At 47.4% G+C, this 24,736-nt stretch overlaps 1 protein-coding gene across 5 annotated transcripts in view; it reads left to right on the top strand.

Annotated features, from left to right (window-relative positions):
• The first annotated feature begins 320 nt into the window (after nt 1-320).
• Nucleotides 321-24,736, top strand: part of FNIP1 (folliculin interacting protein 1) — a 257,563-nt gene continuing 233,147 nt past the window's right edge. For 2 of the 5 annotated variants that reach the window (XM_044280910.1, XM_044280907.1), the window contains exon 1: nt 323-549. In XM_044280910.1, the coding sequence (XP_044136845.1) occupies nt 461-549 (89 nt within the window). In that variant the 5' untranslated portion in view covers nt 323-460. Of the gene's footprint in view, nt 550-24,736 lie in introns of all 5 variants that reach the window. The other 3 variants (XM_044280903.1, XM_044280904.1, XM_044280908.1) reach the window with 3 other exon arrangements.

Here is a 24,736-nt window from a genome sequence, read left to right as displayed (position 1 = left end):
TCTACGTCTTCTGCACGCATACTCCAGCGAGCCCGGGATATCTTTCAATGACTAGTCAGGGGCTCGGGCTGCGGTCAGTGAGTGGGCAGACCCATGTAGTCACCCACTCACAAGGAATCTCCTGCAAATTCTGCAATCATCTGACGACATCACGTGATTCATTTTCCACGCTCTCCCTCACATACAACAGCAACAACTATCTTTCGTCCAATCAGGCGGGTCTGTCGAATCCACCAATCACATCGGCTTTTACGCTTCAAGGACCAGGAAGTGGCTGGCAAACTCAGGAGTGGTGTATTCTTGTAATGGACAGCGTCCCCGCCCAGCGTGCCCCTCCCATGTGACAGCAGAGGGTGTCAGAGCAATCATATGACTAGTACACTGATGGAGCGCTGGAGCTAGGTGCGCTGTGCCAGGCTTTCTATGCCTTGCGCCTTCTGGTGTTTTTTTGTCCTGCGAAATGCCACCGACTCTTTTCCAGAAGCTGTTTAATAAGAGGAGCGGGCAGCTGTCTCCTAGTAGAGACCCGCGGGAGGACTATGGCTTCAGGTAAGACCCACGTCTCTGCTCGGGCTACCTCTGTGTATCTCTACAGACATTAAAGTGATGGAGAAGCACAAGTTCCACAGTGCTGGGGCAGTCAGGAACTTGTAGTTCTCCAACGAGGAAACGTGCCTTGTGCTGTCCCATCATCACTGTGAGGTGTGCTTTGTCTCATCAGGAAAGTTCAGCATTAGAAGCCAGTGTGAGCTAGTAAAGCCTGTGCCATTTTCCAGATGGCATCAGTGTTTGCACTTGTTACTTTCACAGTCGCGTTTTGGTTTCCGTTTGTGAGATCCGTTCAGGGCTCTCACAAGCGGTCCAAAAGGGATGCCTCAGTTCCGCCTCCATTCCTCTTTGGAAGCGGACACCAAAACGCTGCTTTCAGCGTTTTGCTGTCCGCCTGACGAAACTGAGCCAAACGGATCCGTCCTGACACACAATGTAAGTCAATAGGGACGGATCAGTTTTCTATGACACAATCAAAAACGGATCCGTCCTCCATTGACTTTCAATGGTGTTCAAGACGGATCCGTATTGGCTATGTAAAGCTACTTTCACACTAGCGTTCGGGGCTCCGCTTGTGAGTTCCGTTTGAAGGCTCTCAAACGCGGCCCCGAACGGATCTGTACTGCCCTAATGCATTCTGAGTGGATGCGGATCCGCTCAGAATGCATCAGTCTGGCACAGTTTGTCCTCCGCTCAGCAGGCGGACACCTGAACGCTGCTTTTTTTTTCTCATGGTAATGCAAACGGATCCGTTCTGAACGGATCTAAGCGTTTGCATCATAGGTGCGGATCCGTCTGTGCAGATACCAGACGGATCCCCGCGTGTGAAAGTAGCCTTAAAGATAATACAAACAGATTTGTTCTGAACGGATCCATCTGTACAAATTTAGACGGATCCGGACCAAACGCGAGTGTAATAAGTAGCCACATTATGTGTCAGGATGGATCCGTTTTGGCTCTGTGTCAGGACGGATCCGTTTTGGCTCAGTTTCATCAGACAGACACTGCTGCAAGCAGCGTTTTGGTGTCCGCCTCCTGAGCAGAATGGAGGCGAAACGGAGCCAAACTGATGCGTTCTTAGCGGATCCTTTTCCATTCAGAATGCATTAAAGGGAGTCTGTCACCACTATATGACCATATACAGCACTTACATGGCGCTGTAGCACACCTATACATGATTCTAATGGTACCTTTGTTATATTCTTTAGACATTCAGAAGCAGGAAAAACAGTTTATTTAATATGCAAATGAGCACTCGCAAGTGCCCAGGGGCGGCGTTCAGTGTGTAGGTGCCCAGGCTGCGCTGCCTTTTTAACCGTTACTCCTCCCCCAGCCTCTTCCTTTGCCCGCTCTCCTATTCCCTTGTATCATCCCTAGGTCCGGCAGAGATTCTGCACACTGCTTTGCCGGATGGCGCATGCACACTAGTTGAATTGATGCCGTACACAAAATGGGCATTGCAGTCTGCATGCCTCGGCCTGGCGAAGCAGTGTGCAGGTGCGGGATCTCGGCCATACCTAGGGATGATACAAGGGAATAGGAGGGCGAACAAAGGAAGAGGCTGGGGGAGGAGTAACGGTTAAAAATGCAGAGCAGCCTGGGCACCTACACACTGAACGCCGCCCCTGGGCACTTGCGAGTGCTCATTTGCATATTAAATAAACTGTTTTTCCTGCTTCTGAATGTCTAAAGAATATAACAAAGGTACCATTAGAATCATGTATAGGTGTGCTACAGCGCCATGTAAGTGCTGTATATGGTCATATAGTGGTGACAGAGTCCCTTTAAGGCAAAACTGATCAGTTTTGGACCGCTTGTGAGAGCCCTGAACGGATCTCGCAAACGGAAAGCCAAAACGCCAGTGTGAAAGTAGCCTTACTAGACCATTATCTTCTAATCACTCTTTGTACAGTGTACAGAATGATATAGAAACCTATACATGACCATCACTGGTGGCATCCAGTCTACAGACCTATGGGGAAATGTATTTTTAATGTGATACGGGTAGATAAGCAAAAGGGATTGCCCAATCATATTGCATAGTTTAGGACAGTCCAGATTGTAAAGGTAGAATTTAGTTAGAATCCTTACCTTAAAGGGGTTCTGCACTTTCAATTAACTGATGATCTATCCTCTGGATAGATCATCAGCTTCTGATCGGCCGGGGTCCGACACCCGGGACCCCCGCCGATCAGCTGTTTGAGAAGACAGCTGCGCTGCAGGACCGCCGCTGCCTTCTCACTGTTTACCGCCGGGCCGCCCGCCCACTGACGTCACGACTTGTATCAACTAGAGTGGGCGCGGCTAAACTCTGTTCACTTGAATGGAGCTTAGCCGCGCCCACTCTAGTTGATACAAGTCGTGACGTCAGTGGGCGGGCGGCCCGGCGGTAAACAGTGAGAAGGCCGCGGCGCTCCTGGAGCGCCGCTGCCTTCTCAAACAGCTGATCGGCGGGGGTCCCGGGTGTCGGACGCCGGCCGATCAGAAGCTGATGATCTATCCAGAGGCTAGATCATCAGTTAATTGAAAGTGCAGAACCCCTTTAAGGCCTCATGCACACGACCGTATGTATTTTGTGGTCCGTAAAAAACTGTTCTGCAAAAAATACGGATGACGTCCGTGTGCATTTCGTATTTTACGGAACAGATGGCCCCTAATAGAACAGTCCTATCCTTGTCTGTAATGCGGACAATAATAGGACATGTTCTATTTTTTTGCGGAACAGAAATACGGACATACGGAAACGGAATGCACACGGAGTACTTTCCTTTTTTTTTTTTTTTGCGGATCCATTGAAATTAATAGTTCCGCATACGGTCTGCCCAAAAAACAGAACGTACGCGGAAAGAAAATACGTTCATGTGCATGAGTCCTAAGACTCCAGCGATAATGGGTATGGACTTCCATTATGTCTTCTAACCTCCTTCTACATTACACACTTTTTGCTATTTGGGGACATACATTTATGTGAAATAAAGGGTACTATGTTTGCCATTGTTACCTATTAAGGCCTCATGCACACGACCGTTTTTTTTTTAAGGTCCGCCAAAACGTGGTCCGTAGGTCCGTGATCCGTGACCGTTTTTTCGTCCGTGGGTCTTCCTTGATTTTTGGAGGATCCACGGACATGAAAAATGAAAAAAAAATCTAAGTCAAGTTTGCCATTGAAATGATAGGAAAAAACGGACACGGATCACGGACGCGGATGACAATCTTGTGTGCATCCGTGTTTTTTCACGGACCCATTGACTTGAATGGGTCCGTGAACCGTTGGCCGTGAAAAAAATAGGACAGGTCATATTTTTTTCACGGCCAGGAAAAACGGAAAACGGCACAACGGCCACGGATGCACACAACGGTCGTGTGCATGAGGCCTAAATCATAGCTCCCATGTAGGTCAGTAGCATGTGGTTGGTAGCCTGAAGGTGAATTTGGGAACCATATATTTTTGGACCCCTGTGAGCAGTGTCTCCTGCAGTACGCTGATGGCAGCTCTGCCATAGGATGTCTCATTGTGTTCCCGTGGTATACCTTGGACTACTAGCTATAATGATCTCAGCATCACATGAATTCCATATTCATTCATTGGTGTCTGTCAGGTGCTTTCCATGTAGAAGTGATGTGTTCTGGTTCTTATAGGCTTCTTTTACAGAGTGTTGTCTTATTTCACATGTTTTCACTACTACCTGTATTAAAGAGGACCTGTTCAAGTTTTTTGATGAAGCCAAAGTCAAGAATGAATCATGAATGGAGGACAAGTGTAAAAGAAAGACTTCTCTTTTTTAATCCATGCTTATCTTTGGTTCCAAAAACCCGAATATGTAAACCTAGTCTATTTGCTATATCCCAGTTAATTTGTCCTGTCGTACACGCAGAGCAGACTGATGTCTCATGGTGGGATTTAATGTTTCTTTTGCAAGATGTATTCAAGACTCTAAACTAGGGCTGGACAAGTCTAAGGAGCCAGGTGTCCAGTGAGCACGCCTATGTTTTTTGGCTGTTTAACCACTTCAGCCCCGCTAGCTGAAACCCCCTTCATGACCAGGCCACTTTTTACACTTCGGCACTACACTACTTTCATCGTTTATCGCTCGGTCATGCAACTTACCACCCAAATGAATTTTACCTCCTTTTCTTGTCACTAATGGAGCTTTCATTTGGTGGTATTTTATTGCTGCTGTCATTTTTACTTTTTTTTGTTATTAATCAAAATGTAACGATTTTTTTTGCAAACAAATGACATTTTTCACTTTCAGCTGTAAAATTTTGCAAAAAAAAGACATCCATATATAAATTTTTCGCCAAATTTATTGTTCTACATGTCTTTGATTAAAAAAAAATGTTTGGGCAAAAAAAAAATAATGGTTTGGGTAAAAGTTATAGCGTTTACAAACTATGGTACAAAAATGTGAATTTCCGCTTTTTGAAACAGCTCTGATTTTCTGAGCACCTGTCATGTTTCCTGAGGTTCTACAATGCCCAAACAGTAGAAAACCCCCACAAATGACCCCATTTCGGAAAGTAGACACCCTAAGGTATTCGCTGATGGGCATAGTGAGTTCATAGAACTTTTTATTTTTTGTCACAAGTTAGCGGAAAATGATGATTATTATTATTATTTTTTTTCTCTTTTTTCCTTACAAAGTCTCATATTCCACTAACTTGCGACAAAAAATAAAAAATTCTAGGAACTCGCCATGCCCCTCACAGAATACCTTGGGGTGTCTTCTTTCCAAAATGGGGTCACTTGTGGCGTAGTTATACTGCCCTGGCAATTTAGGGGCCCATATGTGTGAGAAGTACTTTGCAATCAAAATCTGTAAAAAATGACCGGTGAAATCCGAAAGGTGCACTTTGGAATATGCGCCCCTTTGCCCACCTTGGCATCAAAAGTGTCACATATCTGGTATCGCCGTACTCAGGAGAAGTTGGGGAATGTGTTTTGGGGTGTCATTTTACATATACCCATGCTGGGTGAGAGAAATATCTTGGCAAAAGACAACTTTTCCCATTTTTATTTTTTTTTTATACAAAGTTGGCATTTGACCAAGATATTTTTCTCACCCAGCATAGGTATATGTAAAATGACACCCCAAAACACATTCCCCAACTTCTCCTGAGTACGGCGATACCAGATGTGTCACACTTTTTTGCTGCCAAGGTGGGCAAAGGGGCACATATTCCAAAGTGCACCTTTCAGGTTTCGCAGGCCATTTTTTACACATTTTGATTGCAAGGTACTTCTCACACATATGGGCCCCTAAATTGCCAGGGCAGTATAACTACTCCACAAGTGACCCCATTTTGGAAAGAAGACACCCCAAGGTATTCCGTGAGGGGCACTGCGAGTTCCTAGAATTTTTTATTTTTTTGTCACAAGTGCGACACAGTACGGCAGAGGGCCGTTGGGGGAAGCCCGCGTGACTAGTTCGCGCGGTACCACAGGCGCCAATCCGTTCTAGAAACAAATGCCTAAAGAGGGCCACACTTGTGTAAAAATTGTCCACATAAAGATGGTACCCCTTGCCGAATAAGGGTGACACCAAGTCCCAGACTATCTTCCCACTGCTCCCCAGGTAGTCAGGGCAACCGACCGGCTCCAGGGTCTGATCTTTTCCCTCATAGACACGAAATTTGTGGGTATAGCCTGTGGCCCTTTCACAGAGCTTATACAATTTGACCCCATACCGGGTGCGCTTGCTTGGGATGCATTGTTTGAAGCCAAGGCTCCCGGTAAAATGCATCAGGGACTCGTCTACGCAGATGTTTTGCTCTGGGGTATACAAATCTGCAAATTTCAGGTTGAAATGGTCTATGAGGGGCCGAATTTTGTGGAGCCGGTCAAAAGCAGGGTGGCCTCTGGGACGGGAGGCGGAGTTGTCACTAAAGTGCAGGTAACGCAGGATGGTCTCAAATCGTGTCCTGGACATAGCAGCAGAGAACATGGGCATGTGATGAATTGGGTTCGTGGACCAATATGACCGCAATTCATGCTTTTTAGTTAGACCCATGTTGAGGAGAAGGCCCAGAAAAGTTTTAATTTCGGAAACTTGGACTGGTTTCCACCGGAAAGGCTGGGCATAAAAGCTTCCCGGGTTGGCGGTTATAAATTGTGTGGCATACCGATTTGTTTCGGCCACAACTAAGTCCAAGAGCTCCGCAGTCAAGAACAGCTCAAAAATCCCAGGGCCGAACCGATCTGAGCCCTTTCACAGAGCTTATACAATTTGACCCCATACCGGGCGCGCTTGCTTGGGATGTATTGTTTGAAGCCAAGGCGCCCGGTAAAATGTATAAGGGACTCGTCTACGCAGATGTTTTGCTCTGGGGTATAAATATCTGCAAATTTCAGGTTGAAATGGTCTATGAGGGGCCGAATTTTGTGGAGCCGGTCAAAAGCAGGGTGGCCTCAGGGACGGGAGGTGCTGTTATCACTAAAGTGCAGGAAACGCAGGATGGTCTCAAATTGTGTCCTGGACATAGCAGCAGAGAACATGGGCATGTGATGAATCGGGTTCGTGGACCAATATGACCGCAATTCATGCTTTTTTGTCAGGCCCATGTTGAGGAGGAGGCCCAGAAAAGTTTTAATTTCGGAAACTTGGACTGGTTTCCACCGGAAAGGCTGGGCATAAAAGCTTCCCAGGGCATACCGGTTTGTCTCTGCCACAACTAAGTGTAAGAGCTCCGCAGTCAAGAACAGCTCAAAAAATCCCAGGGCCGAACCGATCTGAGCTGTCTCAACCCGAACTCCAAACTGGGCGGTGAAAGGGGGAACTACAGGTGCGGCTGAAGTTGGGGACTGCCAATCAGGGTTTGCCAGCACCTCTGGGATTCTAGGGGCTCTACGGGCACGTCTTTGCGGTGGCTGTGACGGGGTCACTACTGCACGTGCCACCGTACCAGCTTCAACTGCCCTTCTGGTGCTCGCTACTTCACCATGTTCTACGGCAGTGCTGGTACTAGGTCCAGGAAGGGCTGGGCTGCTGGTGTATGCCTCACCACGTAATCCGACAGCACCAGCCCCACTCTGCTGCTCTTGAAGCGGATCCTGCGCAACCTGCGGTCTAGCGACACGGGGCCGGGTACGCCTGCTGCTATCAGGGACCTCAGCCTCCTCGTCCGAACTTTGGGTCAGAGAGCCACTGCTTTCTACAGGTTCGTATTCTGACCCGCTGGATTCATCAGATGAGGGTTCCCACTCCTCATCCGACTGGGTCAGAAGCCTGTAGGCCTCTTCAGAAGAATACCCCCTGTTAGACATGTGGGCAACTAAATTTAGGGGTATTCCCTGAGACTACCCAAGAAAAAAAAAAAGCAAGCCTGTCTTACAAATGGGAGGCTAGCGAAGTACCGGAGGCCGCTGCGGTTGATAAAAAAAATATCAAAACTGATTTTTTTATCGCCGCAGTGCGTGTAAAGTGAATGTGGAGCGATCAAAAAAAAAAGTTTTTTTTGTCACTGCGGTGGGGCGGGCGTGGGCGAACGCACGTGTGGGCGACCGATCAGGCCTGATCGGGCAAACACTGCGTTTTGGGTGGAGGGAGAACTAAAGTGACACTAGTACTATTATAGATCTGACCGTGATCAGCGAATAACGGACTGCGGTGCGGTGGGCTGGGCGCTAACCGATCCCTAAACTACCTAACCAAGGGGCCTAAACTATACTGAAACCTAACGGTCAATACCAGTGAAAAAAAAAAAGTGACAGTTTGCACTGATCACTTTTTTCCTTTCACTAGTGATTGACAGGGGCGATCAAAGGGTTAATTGGGGTGATCTGGGGCTAGTATGTGGTGTAGTGGGTACTCACAGTGATGTGTGCTCCTCTGCTGGAACCAACCGACCAAAAGAAGGAGCAGAGGAGCACAGCAGCCATATAACCCCATCATATTTACTAATATGTGGGGTTAAATGGCTGCTGATTGGATTTTTAAAAAATCAGCAACCTGCCAGCCAATGATCATGGCCGGCAGGTTGCTGACGAAATACTTGGCTACGAAATGCCGGCCCGCGATGCGCATGCGCGGGCCGGCTGTGACGTAGTCTCGCGAGATGACGCGCCGATGCGTCCAGGAGGAACAAATCAACCACCTCCCGGACGCATTGGTGCGTTAGGCGGTCGGGAGGTGGTTAAATTCTCTTGCGTCATTTCACGTACATGTACGTTATCATGCCAGAAGGGCATGGAGTGGGCTCAGGACCTTAGTCTGCTCCATAAGGTGAAGGTTCTTGCTGTGTTTTACAGCCAACATCTAACGGTGACTGGGATCATACCTCGGTCAGAGGAAGGGGGCTCCCTCTGTCCCCCAGTTGCCCCCTGACACAATGCAATTGCAGGATGCACAGTGGTTGTCATGGAAGCCTCTGGCCTTGTAGGCTCCAAGGCTTCAAATACTGCTGCTTATAGTACATGCTGCCATCACAACTTGTAATAGGAGATCATTAATCTCACTATACATTGCAACATTAAAGTATTGTAGTGTATTGTAAAAGTAGGAAAAAAAGTTAAAATCGGTTCAAAATATTTACAAAAATCAAATATATTAGGCTACTTTCACACTGGCGTTTCTGGGTCTGAAACGGATCTCACAAGCGGCCCATGACGGATCAGTGAAGCCCCAGTGCATTCTGAATGGATAAGGATCCGTTCAGAAAGCATCAGTTGTCCTCCGTTCAGCCTCCAGTCTGCTCTGGAGGCAGACGCCAAAACGCTGCTTGCAGCGTTTTGATGTCCGCCTGACGATGCGGATCCAAACGGATCCGTCCTGATTCACAACTTAAGTCAATGGGGACAGATCTGTTTTGACTTACACTGAAAGTCAATGGGAGGTGGATCCGTTTTCAAATTATATTTTTTTTATTTTGTTCATGGTGGTTCTTCTGCAGCTGCTTGTTCATAAACTGCAGTGACGACATGCAGGTTTATGGCATGTGACTGTTGCGCCAATCGCTTTCATCAGGACAGATAGAGCAGAGAACTGCGTTGGAGAAAGGCATAAATATACCCTTATTCTTTATTTTAGACCATTGGAGGGCAGACCACAGATGTTTAAAGGGTTTCTACCACTTCTTGTCACATATTTGGCTGTCAGACACTAGCGATCCGCTAGTGTCTGCTCTGGCCAACCATCCTAATATAATTGCTTTTGGGACGGTGGTTTGGCTAAAAAAACTACTTTTATTAATATGCTAATGAGCCTCTAGGTGCTATGGGGGCGTCATTAGCACCTAGAGGCTCCGTCTACCTTCCGAAACTGCCGCCGCCGAGCGCGTCCCTCCAGCCCGCCCATCTCCTCCTGAATGCGATCCTCGTATGTATTCTGCGCATGCGCAGTAAATGTCTGACCGCTTCCTTGCTCAGACATCTCCACTGCGCCTGCGCGATGACGCCATAGTGCTCCGAGGAACAGGCGCAGTGGAGCTGTCTGAGCAGGAAGCTGTCAGACATTTACTGCGCATGCGCAGAATACATACGAGGATCGCATTCAGGAGGAGATGGGCGGGCTGGAGGGACGCGCTGGGGGCGGCAGTTTCTAAAGGTAGTCGGAGCCTCTAGGTGCTAATGACGCCCCCATAGCACCTAGAGGCTCATTAGCATATTAATAAAAGTAGTTTTTTTAGCCAAACCACCGCCCCAAAAGCAATTATATTAGGATGGTTGGCCAGAGCAGACACTAGCGGATCGCTAGTGTCTGACAGCCAAATATGTGACACGAAGTGGTAGAAACCCTTTAATGATCTCAGACAACCCCTTTACATTGCAAATAATTTAATTGAGAGTGCCTGTGACTTTCTAGGGTCTAAAAATAGCCCCCATTGATCCTTATTGCTCGATACATAGTAAGAATGATCAAAGCTGGTGTGGACCCTAAGAGAATCCTTATTACTATCAAACCTTGATTTCACCATGAATACACAATTACAATTTTCATCGTCAATTTTTACATTTTAAAATTGGAGTTCTCGGCACTTTGCAAAAGACTTAAAGGGTTTCTGTCACCTGAAAAATGGGTATTAAGCTGGCGGACATTAGCGATGTGAACATAACTATATTAGTGCCATCTCACTGCCTGCCTCCGTTATTGAGAAAATTAACGTTTATAATATGCTAATTGGCCTCTAGGAGGCTCCGTTCTCCCACCTCTGGCCACGCCCTGCTACACTAGATTGACAGGGGCAGGCATCGTTTGTCTCCTTTCGGTACAGTGAGTGAAGGGTGCTCGCCGGCTGCCTCACTGCGTCTGCGCAGAATACTGAACGGCGCAGAGTAGGCCACCGCATAGAGCGCAGCCTGCCTGGGGGCGCCAGCACTCTGGAGTCCGAATCCCAAGCAGTAGCACTCGCCCGCCGCCTGCACCCCATACTTGTGATCCATCTGACATCATCTCCTTGACTCCTTCTGTTGCCGGCCGGATGCGCTGCGAACATGAGTTTGTTCAGTCACTTCGGGCAGAGCGAGCGGCACGCAGCTACGGGACCCTGGTGTATTTAAATCTCATTTTAGAAATGTTTCTCCTGGAATTCGAACTCGCGACCTTTCACATCAGAGGCAAGGCATTTACCGACACAGCTATGAGAGCTGTATAGCCAGTTACTTAAGAAAATAAAAAATATAAAAATAAATATAAGACTTCTACTGTAGATAACTGTGATACCTAGTGTACATAAACATGACAGCTGCCCCTGTACTCTGTGTATGGATGTAGCAGAGCTGGGTGTGTTGGGGCAGCTGTCATGTGTATGGATGTACACTAGGTATCAAAGTTACCTACAGTACAAGTATAATATATATATTTTTTCCCCTTTTTAAATACCGGACTGTTACTTTACTGCCATGGGGAGGGGGGCTATTGGCACCATGATACTGGCACATGGAGGGGGGAGGAGAGAGGCACTTGATACTGGCACATGCTGCCAAAATGTAGATTTGCTTGTGTTGAAAAAATCCTTGCACCGGCCCTGACTTCGGGCGCGCAATCCCTCGAGACCAGTGACCTCCAGAGGTGGGTCTCACGGGATCATGCACCGAAGACACATGATCTTGGCAAGAGCCAAGGCAATGTGGACCTGGAGCACAGCGAGGAGCAGAACCTGGTGAGCACCCCTGGCAACCGCACTCTGAGAACCTGCACTAGGGTGTCAGAGGCTGCAGGACAGTGACTGGCAGCAGAGTGGCACACACTTGTGTACAGGGGTCAGGGCACACCTGCTTGACTAGGGGCCACAGATTCTGACTGGCACAGGATGCCCAACAGTGGCACATGGAGCCTAATACGTGGCACAGACCGTCTAAAGAGCTATGAATGGTACAGGGTGCAGGACAGTGCCAGACTGGCAGAGGGCACAAGGCAGCATACTGTTTTATGTTGCCCTGGTGGCACAGGATTTCAGACAGTGGCTGAATGGCGCCTGGCAGTGAATAGGTGGCACTGCTCGAGTTTGGTGTGCCAACCTGCTGAACAGCGCAGAGTGATTGGCATCACTGAGATGGTACTAGGTGGCAGACAATGGCTGGATATTATATATACATGACCATAGTCAGACTGGCACAGGGTACACAGCCATAGTTAAATATTGCATGCAATAGGTGTCACGAGGGTATCGAAAACCACGCCTGACTCCGTTATACCCGGGGTCAGGAAGTCGCAGCGGTTGGCTGCACGCTCTATTTAAGATAGGGCTGTTTTCCTTATGGTAGCGTTCTGGGTTTGCTTTGCAAACCCTTTTGGCTCACTCGGGGATCCGTAGCTCCTTCTCCTCAGTTGTTCCTTGTCCAGCACTCCCAAACCTCCTTATATTCCTCTCTCACACTTCTCTGGTTGCCAGAGATAGAGCTTCCTGCCTGGACATCTATTCTGACCCACTGGAGCTGTGTTGCTGCGTTCTCGGATGGTTGTTTCAGAACGCTACCCTCCGGATCCCTGTTGGACCTTTGTGGACTGCTGTGGTCGCCCACCTGGGTGTTTGTTTGTATTTGTCTGTCCTCTCCCTGGTGTTTCCCTCTTAGTGCAGTGGTGCGGACTAGCGATCCCACCGGCCCGTTCACTATCTAGGGCTCATTTCAGGGAAAGCCAGGGTTTAGGCACGTGATCGCCGCACGGGTGAGGAACCCGTCTAGGGACGTCAGGGCAGTCAGGTGCCAGCCGCAAGGTGAGTTAGGGGTCACCACCTTTCCCTCTCCCTTGGGCAGGGCTTTCCCTGTTTTCCTCCCTGTGTGTGTCGCCGGTCATTACATTATCTCTGGCCCTATTTTGTGTAGGTAAAAAAAAAAAATATCAAAATTTTTTTTTTTACCTACTTAGAATCCAGTATGGATCAAATTGCTGCTCTGTCCAAACAATTTCATGGCCTGTCTTTGGAGGTGGTAGGATTGAAGGTGTCGGTCCTCCAGCAACAGCAGCAATTACAACTGACCGCAAGCCCAGCGGTTGCTACTGGTAACCAGGTTGTTGCAGAACCCAAGGTCCCTCTCCCTGACAGATTTTCTGGGGGAAGGGACAAGTTTTTGACGTTCCGTGAGGCCTGTAAGTTATACTTTAAACTGCGCCCTTACTCCTCTGGTAATGAAGATCAGCGGGTGGGGGTTGTTATTTCCCTGCTGCAGGGGGACCCACAGTCCTGGGCGTTCTCTTTACCTACTGATTCCCAGGCTCTTCGGTCAGTGGATGAGTTTTTCGGGGCCTTGGGTCTCATATATGACGACCCTGACCGAGTAGCACTGGCTGAATCAAGATTACGGAGACTCTTACAAGGAGAGCGGCCGGTAGAGGATTATTGCTCTGAATTCCGTAGGTGGGCTACGGATACCCAATGGAACGACCCGGCTCTCAGGAGTCAGTTCTGCTCTGGGTTATCCGAAAGGGTTAAGGATGCGCTTGCATTATATGAGACCCCCGTTTCCCTTGATGCGGTTATGTCCCTTTCTATCCGTATAGAGAGACGCCTTAGGGACAGGTTGAAAGAACCGGAGAAATTGGTAACCCCTCCCAAGCAGCAGTTAGTCTGTACGGACTTAGACGAGCCTATGCAGCTAGGAGGAACTACTCGTCAGGTCCGTCCTCCTGAGGATCGCCGTAGGCGTGTTTTTTTTTTTTTTTTTTTTTTTTTTTTTTTTTGTGGAGAGAGGGGTCATTTCATTAATGTCTGTCCTTCTTTCCTCAGAAACAAAAGACCGTCGGAAAAACTACTAACCCCAGGCTGTGTGGAGGATGTCAGCCGAGGGGTATACGTCTCCTCCATACGTACATCGCAATTTGTGTTGCCAGCGGTTATTATTTTTGGTGATAAGACGGAGACTATTTCTTTCTTTCTAGACAGTGGAGCAGGGGTAAATTTGATAGATGCCAATTTTGCCCGCTCTTTGGGTTTGTCTCTCTGTACGTTACAGAGACCCATTCCCATATTCGCTATTGATTCTGCTCCCCTGTCTCAGAGAAACCTCACCCACATCGTTCATAATTTACACCTTCGGGTAGGGGACCACCATAACGAGATGCTTTCAGGTTATGTTCTGGAGGGGCTTCCCACTCCGGTGGTGCTGGGCCTTCCCTGGTTGGTAGCGCACAATCCAGTGGTGGATTGGCAGGCCAGGGAGATATTGGAGTGGAGTGAGCAGTGCAGAGAAAATTGCTTAAATAGCAATTGCTTAGTCGCCTCCATAACTACCCTACCTACATTTATTTCGGATTTTGAGGATGTTTTTTCTGAAAAAGGTTGTCAGAAGTTACCACCTCATCGTCCTTATGATTGCCCTGTTAACCTTATTCCCGGCGCAAAATTACCCAAGACCAGGTTATATAATCTTTCGGGTCCAGAGAGACAAGCCATGAAAGATTATATCTCCGAGAGCTTGGCTAAGGGACACATCAGACCCTCTTCTTCACCCGTGGCTGCAGGGTTTTTCTTCGTTAAAAAGAAAGATGGGGGCCTGCGTCCTTGCTTAGATTTTCGCGAATTAAATCAGATAACCATCCGAGACCCATACCCTCTTCCTCTCATTCCTGACCTGTTTAATCAGATTGCGGGTGCTAGGTGGTTCTCCAAACTTGATCTTAGGGGGGCCTACAATCTGATTCGTATTAAGGAGGGGGATGAGTGGAAGACAGCGTTTAACACCCCTGAGGGGCATTATGAAAATCTAGTTATGCCTTTCGGTCTGACCAATGCTCCTGCCGTCTTCCAACGTTTCGTTAATGACATTTTTAGTCATCTAATCGGCAGGTTTGTGGTAATATACCTAGATGATATTTTAATTTATTCGTCTGATCTGAAAACACATGAGGTGCATGTCAGACAAGTACTGCAGGTCCTACGGACGAATGAATTATATGCTAAGATTGAAAAATGTGTCTTCGCCGTTCAGTAGATAGAATTCCTGGGTTATTTTTTATCTGCGTCAGGTTTCCGTATGGATCCCAGGAAGGTCCAGGCAATTTTAGATTGGGATCTTCGTGAGAACCTCAAAGCACTGCAACGGTTCTTGGGCTTCGCGAATTTCTATAGGAAATTCATTAAAGATTATTCACTTATTGTAAAACCGCTTACTGATATGACTAGGAAGGGGACTGATTTTTCTAAATGGTCTGACGCCGCTAAAGTTGCTTTTTCCTCTCTAAAAGAGAGGTTTACCTCAGCACCTGTACTAGTCCAACCTGATGTCTCTCAGCCTTTTATTGTTGAAGTCGATGCGTCAGAGGTGGGAGTGGGGGCTGTGCTGTCTCAGGGTCCGTCTCCTGGCAAATGGCGTCCTTGTGCTTTCTTTTCTAAAAAACTATCTGCAGCAGAAAAGAACTACGATATTGGCAATAGGGAACTATTAGCTATTAAACTTGCGTTTGAGGAGTGGCGTCACTTCTTAGAGGGGGCAGTTCACCCTGTCACTGTGATTACGGACCACAAAAATCTCCTGTACCTCAAATCAGCTAAGCGTCTTACCCCTAGACAGGCTAGGTGGTCGCTATTTTTTACCAGGTTTAACTTTGTGATTACCTATCGTCCTGGGGCAAAGAACACCAAGGCTGATGCACTATCTCGTTGTTTCCCTGGAGGGGGTACTGTGAGTGATCCGGTGCCCATTCTACAAAGAGGAGTGGTTGTCTCTGCGGTACACTCTGTTTTGGAGGGGAAGGTGCTAGAGGCCCAGGGGGACGCCCTGGTCTCTTGCCCCTCAGAGAAATTGTTTGTACCGTTGAACCTACGTTTCGAATTATTAAAGGAACATCATAATTCGGCACTTGCTGGGCACCCGGGTAGTAAAGCAACCTTGGAGCTATTGTCTCGTCGTTTTTGGTGGCCAAGGTTGCGTCAGGATGTATTAGATTTTGTGTCTTCTTGTTCTACCTGTGCGCGCGCAAAAGTTTCACATACACGTCCTGCAGGGTCTCTATTACCACTCGTCATTCCCAATAGACCGTGGACACATCTGTCAATGGATTTTATCACTGACTTACCTTTGTCTGCGGGTAAAACAGTTATTTTGGTAGTAGTGGACAGGTTTAGCAAAATGGTACGCTTCATTGCGTTACCCGCACTACCTAATGCTAAGACTCTTGCTCAGGTATTCGTCAGTGAAATCGTGAAGCTTCATGGGGTCCCCTCGGATGTTGTTTCGGATCGGGGTACCCAGTTTATTTCTAAATTTTGGAAAGCTTTTTGTTCACGTTTGGGGGTACATTTGTCCTTTTCCTCAGCTTTCCATCCTCAGTCGAATGGACAGACTGAGCGTACCAACCAAAACCTTGAGACATATCTAAGATGTTTTGTGTCTGAAAACCAAGAGTTGTGGTCATCATATTTACCGTTAGCTGAGTTTGCCATAAATAATCGTCGTCGGGAATCCACTGGCAAGTCACCATTTCTTGGTGCATATGGTTTTCATCCCCAATTCTGTACTTTCAAAGAGGGGGGGGGTCTTCTGGGGTTCCCGAAGAGGAACGTTTTTCGTCATCTTTCATCGGTATGGCAGAAGGTGCAAGCTAACTTGAAAAATATGGGAGGTAAATACAAATGCATGGCTGATAAGAGACGGTCGCCAGGTCCGGACCTAGGAGTGAATGACTATGTGTGGTTGTCTACTAGGAATATTAAGTTGAAGGTTCCCTCTTGGAAACTGGGTCCTAGGTTTATTGGCCCTTACAAAATTGTAGCCATCATCAACCCCGTGGCTTTTCGCCTGGAGTTACCTCAGACTTTTAAAATTCATAATGTTTTTCATAAGTCGTTACTCAAAAAATATGTTCCACCTCTAGAACCATCACCGCTGCCACCTCCTCCTGTTGTCATGGATGGTAATCTAGAATTTCAGATATCCAAAATTGTTAATTCTCGTCGGGTCCGCCGCTCTCTTCAATATCTGGTGCATTGGAGAGGTTACGGTCCCGAGGAAAGAATGTGGGTTCCTGCGTCTGAGGTAAACGCCGACAGGTTAGTTCAGGTTTTTCATGCCTCTCATCCTGAGAGACCTGGTCCTGAGTGTCCGGAGGACCCTCGTAGAGAGGGGGGTACTGTCACGAGGGTATCGAAAACCACGCCTGACTCCGTTATACCCGGGGTCAGGAAGTCGCAGCGGTTGGCTGCACGCTCTATTTAAGATAGGGCTGTTTTCCTTATGGTAGCTTTCTGGGTTTGCTTTGCAAACCCTTTTGGCTCACTCAGGGATCCGTAGCTCCTTCTCCTCAGCTGTTCCTTGTCCAGCACTCCCAAACCTCCTTATATTCCTCTCTCACACTTCTCTGGTTGCCAGAGATAGAGCTTCCTGCCTGGACATCTATTCTGAGCCACTGGAGCTGTGTTGCTGCGTTCTCGGATGGTTGTTTCAGAACGCTACCCTCCGGATCCCTGTTGGACCTTTTGTGGACTGCTGTGGTCGCCCACCTGGGTGTTTGTTTGTATTTGTCTGTCCTCTCCCTGGTGTTCCCCTCTTAGTGCAGTGGTGCGGACTAGCGATCCTACCGGCCGTTCACTATCTAGGGCTCATTTCAGGGAAAGCCAGGGTTTAGGCACGTGATCGCCGCACGGGTGAGGAACCCGTCTAGGGACGTCAGGGCAGTCAGGTGCCAGCCGCAAGGTGAGTTAGGGGTCACCACCTTTCCCTCTCCCTTGGGCAGGGCTTTCCCTGTTTTCCTCCCTGTGTGTGTCGCCGGTCATTACAATAGGTGGCTGAAAAAGGGGCAGGTAAAGGGGTGTGGTCAATGGGCAGAGTCCATTGCCTAGGGTGGCAAAAATCCTTGCACCAGCCCTGGGCGCGAGGTGGGAGGCAGTGAGATGGCACTAATATAGTTTTGTTGACATTAGCACATCGCTAATGTTAGCCAACTTAATAACCATTTTTTTTTTAACCATAGTAGATGGCAGAATGTTCTTATACATAAAAGAGCAACAGTAAACCTAGAAATGATGGAAGCAAAAAAAATATAGTGGGTGATTTGTCAAGACTGGCTTAAAGGGGTTCTGCAGTTTTTTTAAACTGATGATCTATCCTCTGGATAGATCATCAGCATCTGATCGGCGGGGGTCCGACACGCGGTTCCCCTGCTGATCATCTGTTTGAGAAGGCAGCTGCGCTGGCAGTAGTGCTGCGGCCTTCTAGCTGTTTACTGCAGGCCCAGTGAAGTCACGACTAGTATCAATGGCTTGGGTGGGGCTAAGCTCCATTCAAGTGAACAGAGCTTAGCCATGCCCAGGCCAGTTGATACTAGTCGTGACGTCACTGGGCCTGCGGTAAACAGCAAGAAGGCCGCGGTGCTAATGCCAGCGCCACTGCCTTCTCAAACAGCTGATCGGCGATCAGATGCTGATGATCTATCCAAAAAAACTGCAGAACCCCTTTAATAAGGCCAGTCTCAGTCTGTTTAGCTGTAGATTGGAATAATTAAGAGATACATGCCTCTTAAAAAAATTTAAGAATTTTGGCAGGCTTGCGCATCAGAATCTGACAACTATTAAAAGCTGGCATATATTTTGAGTTTTACTTGTGCCAAAAAACTGGTGCAGGTACTATTAGGCCTCTTTCACACTTGCGTTGTCCGGATCCGGCGTGTACTCCACTTGCCGGAATTACACGCCGGATCCGGAAAAACGCAAGTGTACTGAAAGCATTTGAAGACTGATCCATCTTCAAAATGCTTTCAGTGTTACTATGGCACCCAGGACGCTATTAAAGTCCTGGTTGCCATAGTAGGAGCGGGGAGCGGGGGAGCGGCATACTTACCATCCGTGCGGCTCCCGGGGCGCTCCAGAGTGACGTCAGAGCGCCCCATGCGCATGGATGACGTGCCATGTGATCACGTCATCCATGCGCCTGGGGCACCCTGACGTCATTTTGGAGTGCCCCGGGAGCCGCGCGGATGGTAAGTATGCTGCTCCCCCGCTCCCCGCTACACTTTACCATGGCTGCCAGGACTTTAGCGTCCCGGCAGCCATGGTAACCACTCTAAAAAAGCTAAACGTCGGATCTGGCAATGCGCCGAAACGACGTTTAGCTTAAGGCCGGATCCGGATCAATGCCTTTCAATGGGCATTCATTCCGGATCCGGCCTTGCAACAAGTCTTCAGTTTTTTTGGCCGGAGCAAAAAGCGCAGCATGCTGCAGTATTTTCTCCGGCCAAAAAACTTTCCGTACCGGAACTGAAGACATCCTGATGCATCCTGAACGGATTTCACTCCATTCAGAATGCATTAGGATAATCCTGATCAGGATTCTTCCGGCATAGAACCCCGACGACTGGACTCTATGCCGGAAGACAATAACGCAGGTGTGAAAGAGCCCTTAAATGTATCAGAATTCTCAGGCCCCTAACTCCTATCCGCTCAATTTTATAAAAAACAAGTGCAACCAAAGAACACTGTGTATTAATACAGCCTCACAAGTGAATGGGGTTGCGCTATCACTCCTAAGTTGTGGTAACCAGAACCCAATGTTATGACAAAATATAATTTTTACGTTTTTGGGGTGTTGCGGCAACTTGCAAGTAATACTTGTTGCGCCCAAAGTCACCTTATAACCCTGACCTAAAATGGCAAGAAGTCATAGTCTTGTGATATTTTGGCACCACTATAACTCTGTGAGGCTACTTTTACACTAGCGTTCGGGGCTCCACTTGTGAGTTCTGTTTGAAGGCTCTCACAAGTCGCCACGAACGCATCCGTACTGCCCTAATGCATTCTGAGTGGATGTGGATCAGCTCAAAAGGCATCAGTCTGGCACCGTTTGTCCTCCGCTCCGCTCAGCAGGCGGACACCCGAACGCTGTTTGCAGCGTTCAGGTGTCCGCCTGGCCGTGCAGAGGCAAACGGATCCGTCCAGACTTACAATGTAAGTCAATGGCGACGAATCCGTTTGAAGTTGACACAATATGGCTCAATTTCAAACGGATCCGTCCCCCATTGACTTTCAATGTAAAGTCTGGACGGATCCGTCTGAGCAACTTTCACACTTAGAATTTTTTCTAAAATATAATGCAGACGGATCCGTTCTGAACAGATCCCATCGTCTGCATTATAGGAGCGGATCCGTTTGTGCAGACACCAGACGGATCCGCTCTGAACGCAAGTGTGAAAGTAGCCTGAGATAACCCCTTTTGACTTTGAAACTTATTTTATTACCTGACTTCTAAATTCTTAAAACCCATCAAAAGAAAAACCATGGAATTCTGCTTTTTAGATTGGAATGGGGCTGAAAAAGGGCATAGTGAACAACCATTGAGCATGGTCCTGCCTCGCTAACCTCCTAAAGAATTTCCAACGCAAAAAGAAACGGATGTAAAAATAATAAATGCACCCTGCACCATATGATAGATACGTAGATGTACATGGCCAGAAATAAAGAAAAAGCAGAACATAAAAGCGCTCAATAAATGCAGAATCTGTATGTAAACCAATACAGAAGCTAATGGCGGCGCGCATACATGCTGGAGGCCTCAGGATGCTGAGGCCTCGCATGAGGGGTCGACTCTTCTTAGAAATAGTCCCCCGGAAGAGGAGGCGGAGCTGAGCGGCAACGAGGGTGGGCCAGGATGGTAAGTCCTTTTAAAAATGGAATGTGATGTTAACTGCATGCAGCACACATCATGGAGTCCCAGGCATCTGTGAAGCAGGACGCTACTGCAGACCCCCTCGTCCAGGTAAATGTAAGTGAGGTCCTACATACTGGAGTTAACGCTAGCAGGCCCTGGTTCTATATCTCCCTCTCCCCCTTGTCTCTTAAGGTGGAAAAAGAGGCTGGTCATAGACCACATGGTGACTCCCGGAAAAGAACAAAGAAATGCGGAACCTGCACCAAAAAGCTGGCAGAGTCTTACAAAAAAAAAACTATGCACAGATTGTTTGGCAAAAATATTAAAGGAAGATCAACCATCCTTTCTGGCAGAATTAAGAGCCATAGTGAGGGAAGAAGTACAGGCGGCAGGAATGAGTCAGCCCCCTTCGCTTCCGGTCCCCTCTTCCCTACCTTCAAAACGTCCAAGAGTACAACTGTACTCTGATTCAGAGGAGGAACCAGCGTATTATTCAGACGAGTTGGAGGAAGATCAACCCCCCTCTTTAGCGAAGAGCCAAGGAGATTTCTGTTTTCTGTTTTTCTTGGCGGTAGAAGAACAGACGCGCACCATACAGGACGAAATGTTCGGCGGTCTAAGAGCTAAGAAAAGGAAACTCTTTCCTGTCAATTCTAACCTAAGGTATCTAATTAAAGATGAGTGGGAAGAAGGTCACAAGAAGCTTTATGTGCCTCGGGAATTTAAGAGCAGGCTGATCTTTAACCCGGAATAAACAAAGCTTTGGGACGAAATACCGAAGTGGACATTCAAGTGGCCAAGGTGGTGAAGAAGACTTCCATACCTTTTGAGGATTCCTCACAATTAAAGGACCCTATGGATCGAAAGATGGATGGTCTTTTAAAGAAGGGTTGGGAAGCATCAGCGGCCTCTATAAATACGAATATTGCAGCCATGTGTTTATGGCTGGATCAGCTGGAAAATAATCTTAGGATGAAAACATCCAGAGAGGAAATTCTGGAGTCCTTACCGCTATTGAAAATGGCGGCTTCATTTATGGCAGATGCCTCTGCAGAATCAATGAGGCAAGAAATGATGGACTCACAAACACGGCAAGACAAGCCCTGACTCAAATCTTGGACGGGGGACATTGCCTCTAAGAATAAGCTTTGTACAATCCCCTTTACTGGAGCGTATCTTTTTGGTCAAGTCCTTGACTCCATCCTAGAAAGTGCGGCAGATAAAAAGGGCTTCCCAGAGGAAAAAGTAAAAAGGCCTCGGCCCTTTCGTAAACCCTCAAAACAGTTTCCAATCTCACAGTGGAAAAGATAAAACGGGGAGATGGAGCTTACCCCAAAGGAGGAAGAGGAAGGTTTTCCTATTCAACCCTAATACCAGCACAAATAAGCAATGACATCAGGCCGGTCGGGGTACCAGGGGAGCAGAAGGGCTTGGGCCATTATCAAGACTATTCCTAATTAAAAAAAAAAAAACGGATGGGACCTTCAGAACGATTATCAACCTGAAATCCCTGAACAGGTCATTGGCATATCACAGATTCAAGATGGAATCTATAAAGACTTCAATCACGCTTATATCTGTGGGGGATCTCTTATGTACCGTGGACTTAAAGGATGCCTACTATCACATCCCAATACATCCACTCTACCAACAGTATCTCAGGTTTGCGATCAACCAGGAAGGTACAATTCTCTATTACCAGTTCCAGTGCCTACCATTTGGAATATCTTCGGCACCTCGCATTTTCACAAAGGTAATTACAGAGGTGGTGGCATACCTGAGACAGCAACAGATAAATATCATCCTGTATCTAGACTATTTCCTTCTGATTGCAGAGACAAAACGGAGTCTAGAGAGCAATGTCCAACAGACCCTTTTCCCTTTTCAAAGATTTAGGCTGGATAATAAACTATGCAAAATCGGACCTAGTACCAAGTACCAGGAAGCAGTTCCTGGGAGTCTTTCTCCTTTCTTCCACAGTTAAAGCTGGAAAGGATAAGGAAGAAGATAAAAACTTTTCAAAAGAAAAGGGACCATACCCTATGAGAAGCTATGCAGGTTCTGGGCTTAATGACATCTTGCATCTCAGTCATTCCATGGGCGCAGTACCATTCCAGGATCCTACAAAATTCCATCCTGAATTCATGGGACAGAAACCATCAATCCTTGAACTCAAAAATAATCCTATCAAGGAAAAGTTTAGATTCTCTATCCTGGTGGACCAACCCAGAAAACCTAAGGAATCTTTTACCGTCCATAGTAATTACTACGGATACAAGCCAGTGGGGTTGGGGAGCCCATCTAAAAGACCATTTCTTTCAGGGGAGATGGTCCATCCTCGACAGTCGCAGATCCTCAAACTACTGAAGGCAGTATGGGAGACTCTGAAGAAGGCAGAACAGATACTCTCCAACCACCACATCAAAATCCTATCGGACAACATGACGACGGTATGTTACCTGAAACGTCAAGGTGGAACCAGGAACCCTCATATCTACAGGGATTGTCAAACCAAATATTTTGTTGGGCAGAGAGTACACCTAAGAGGAGTAGAAAACTCAGCCGCAGACTTCCTAAGCAGACACAGTCTCAACCCAGGCGAATGGTCCTTAAACAAGGAAGTCTTTCTGCTGATCTGCCACCAATGGGGGTTCCCACAAGTAGACCTTTTTGCGTCAAGAGAAAACACCAAATTGAACAGGTATTTCTCTCTAAATCCAAGAGACAACCCACTGGGGATAGACGCCTTGTCCCAGGATTGGGACATAGATCTGGGGTACACCTTTCCCCCATTTCCCCTGATCCCATCGGTCCTAAAGAAGCTGAGGACATGCTCAATGACCCCCATTCTCATAGCTCCTGCCTGGCCGAAGAGAGCCTGGTTTCCTTTGTTGAAGGAGATGATGATGGGAGATCCGATAACCCTTCCGAGAAGTAAGGACCTTCTCCTACAGGGACCTCCGGAACATCCGAACCTCGACAGGCTACGGCTAACAGCTTGGATCCTGAAAGGCAGATCCTAAAGAGAAAAGGTCTGTTAGATAAGGTAATATCTACTCTTCAGCAAAGCTGCAAGCCCATAACCTCGGCCATATATTTAAAAATATGGAAAGTTTTCTTCATGGCTGTCACACACTCACATCCAGGGGTCTCTCGCCCATCTATAGGCGGCATTCTGGATTTCTTGCAGATTGGGTTTGATTTGGGCCTAAAACCCAGTACCCTTAAGGTCCTAATTTCAGCGTTGAGCTTTTTCTTGGACACCTCCTTAGCAGACCACAGATAGATTTAATAAATCTTTTAATCCATCTCCAGAATGAGACCCACTATTAGGCAGACAGGTCTGTATTCCCCCGTTTGAGCCAATCGAACAGTTATCGGACAAATTGCTTTCTCTTAAAACATTTATTTCTTCTAGCGATTACCACAGCACGCAGAATAGGAGAAATTCAAGCCCTTTCCATTAGGGAACCATATCTAAAAAGTTGGATCCATCCTTTCTACCAAAAGTTGTCTCTTCATTCCATAAAAATTAGGAAAAAATTCTTCCTTCCACTGTTTGGATGTAAGGAGATCGGTTTTAGCCTACTTACAAAGAACAGCTTTGTGGAGAAAATCTTCAAACCTCTTTATCCTGTTTGGAGGAAACAACAGAGGCAATAAGGCCTCAAAACAGACCTTAGCTGTTCGACAGTCTTGCGTGAAGAAATGACTACTGAAAGGATTTGGACCTTTCTGGACCTCTACGACAACCTTGGTTTGAGACACTGACGTCAGGAGAGTGTTTCTCAGTGATGTGTGTGTCTATTATTGCCAACTGAGAAACATCTCTCCTGACGTCAGTGTCTCAAACCAAGGTTGCCGTAGAGGTCCAGAAAGGTCCAAATCCTTTCAACTACCTTGCCCTTTATCCATTAATGCCCATTCCACCAGAGCCGTGGCGACTTCTTGGGCAGAAAAAGCAGAAGCTTGAGTTGAACAGATCTGCAGGGCCGCTACTTGGTCCAGTTTTACTACCTTTTGTTAGACACTATAGACTGGATTATCTTGCCAACCAGGACCTAGGGTTTGGTTGTAAGGTCCTCCAGGCAGTGGTCCCCCCTAAGTAATAAGCTGGTAGTTCTCCAGTGGGTGCTGTCATGGAGGGACGTCCTGGAAACTAAGATTTAGTCT

Source organism: Bufo gargarizans, chromosome 2, assembly GCF_014858855.1.
Source record: "Bufo gargarizans isolate SCDJY-AF-19 chromosome 2, ASM1485885v1, whole genome shotgun sequence".
NCBI lineage: Eukaryota > Metazoa > Chordata > Amphibia > Anura > Bufonidae > Bufo > Bufo gargarizans.
Note: the sequence above shows the minus strand (reverse complement) of the source record. Positions and strands in the feature narration are given on the sequence as shown.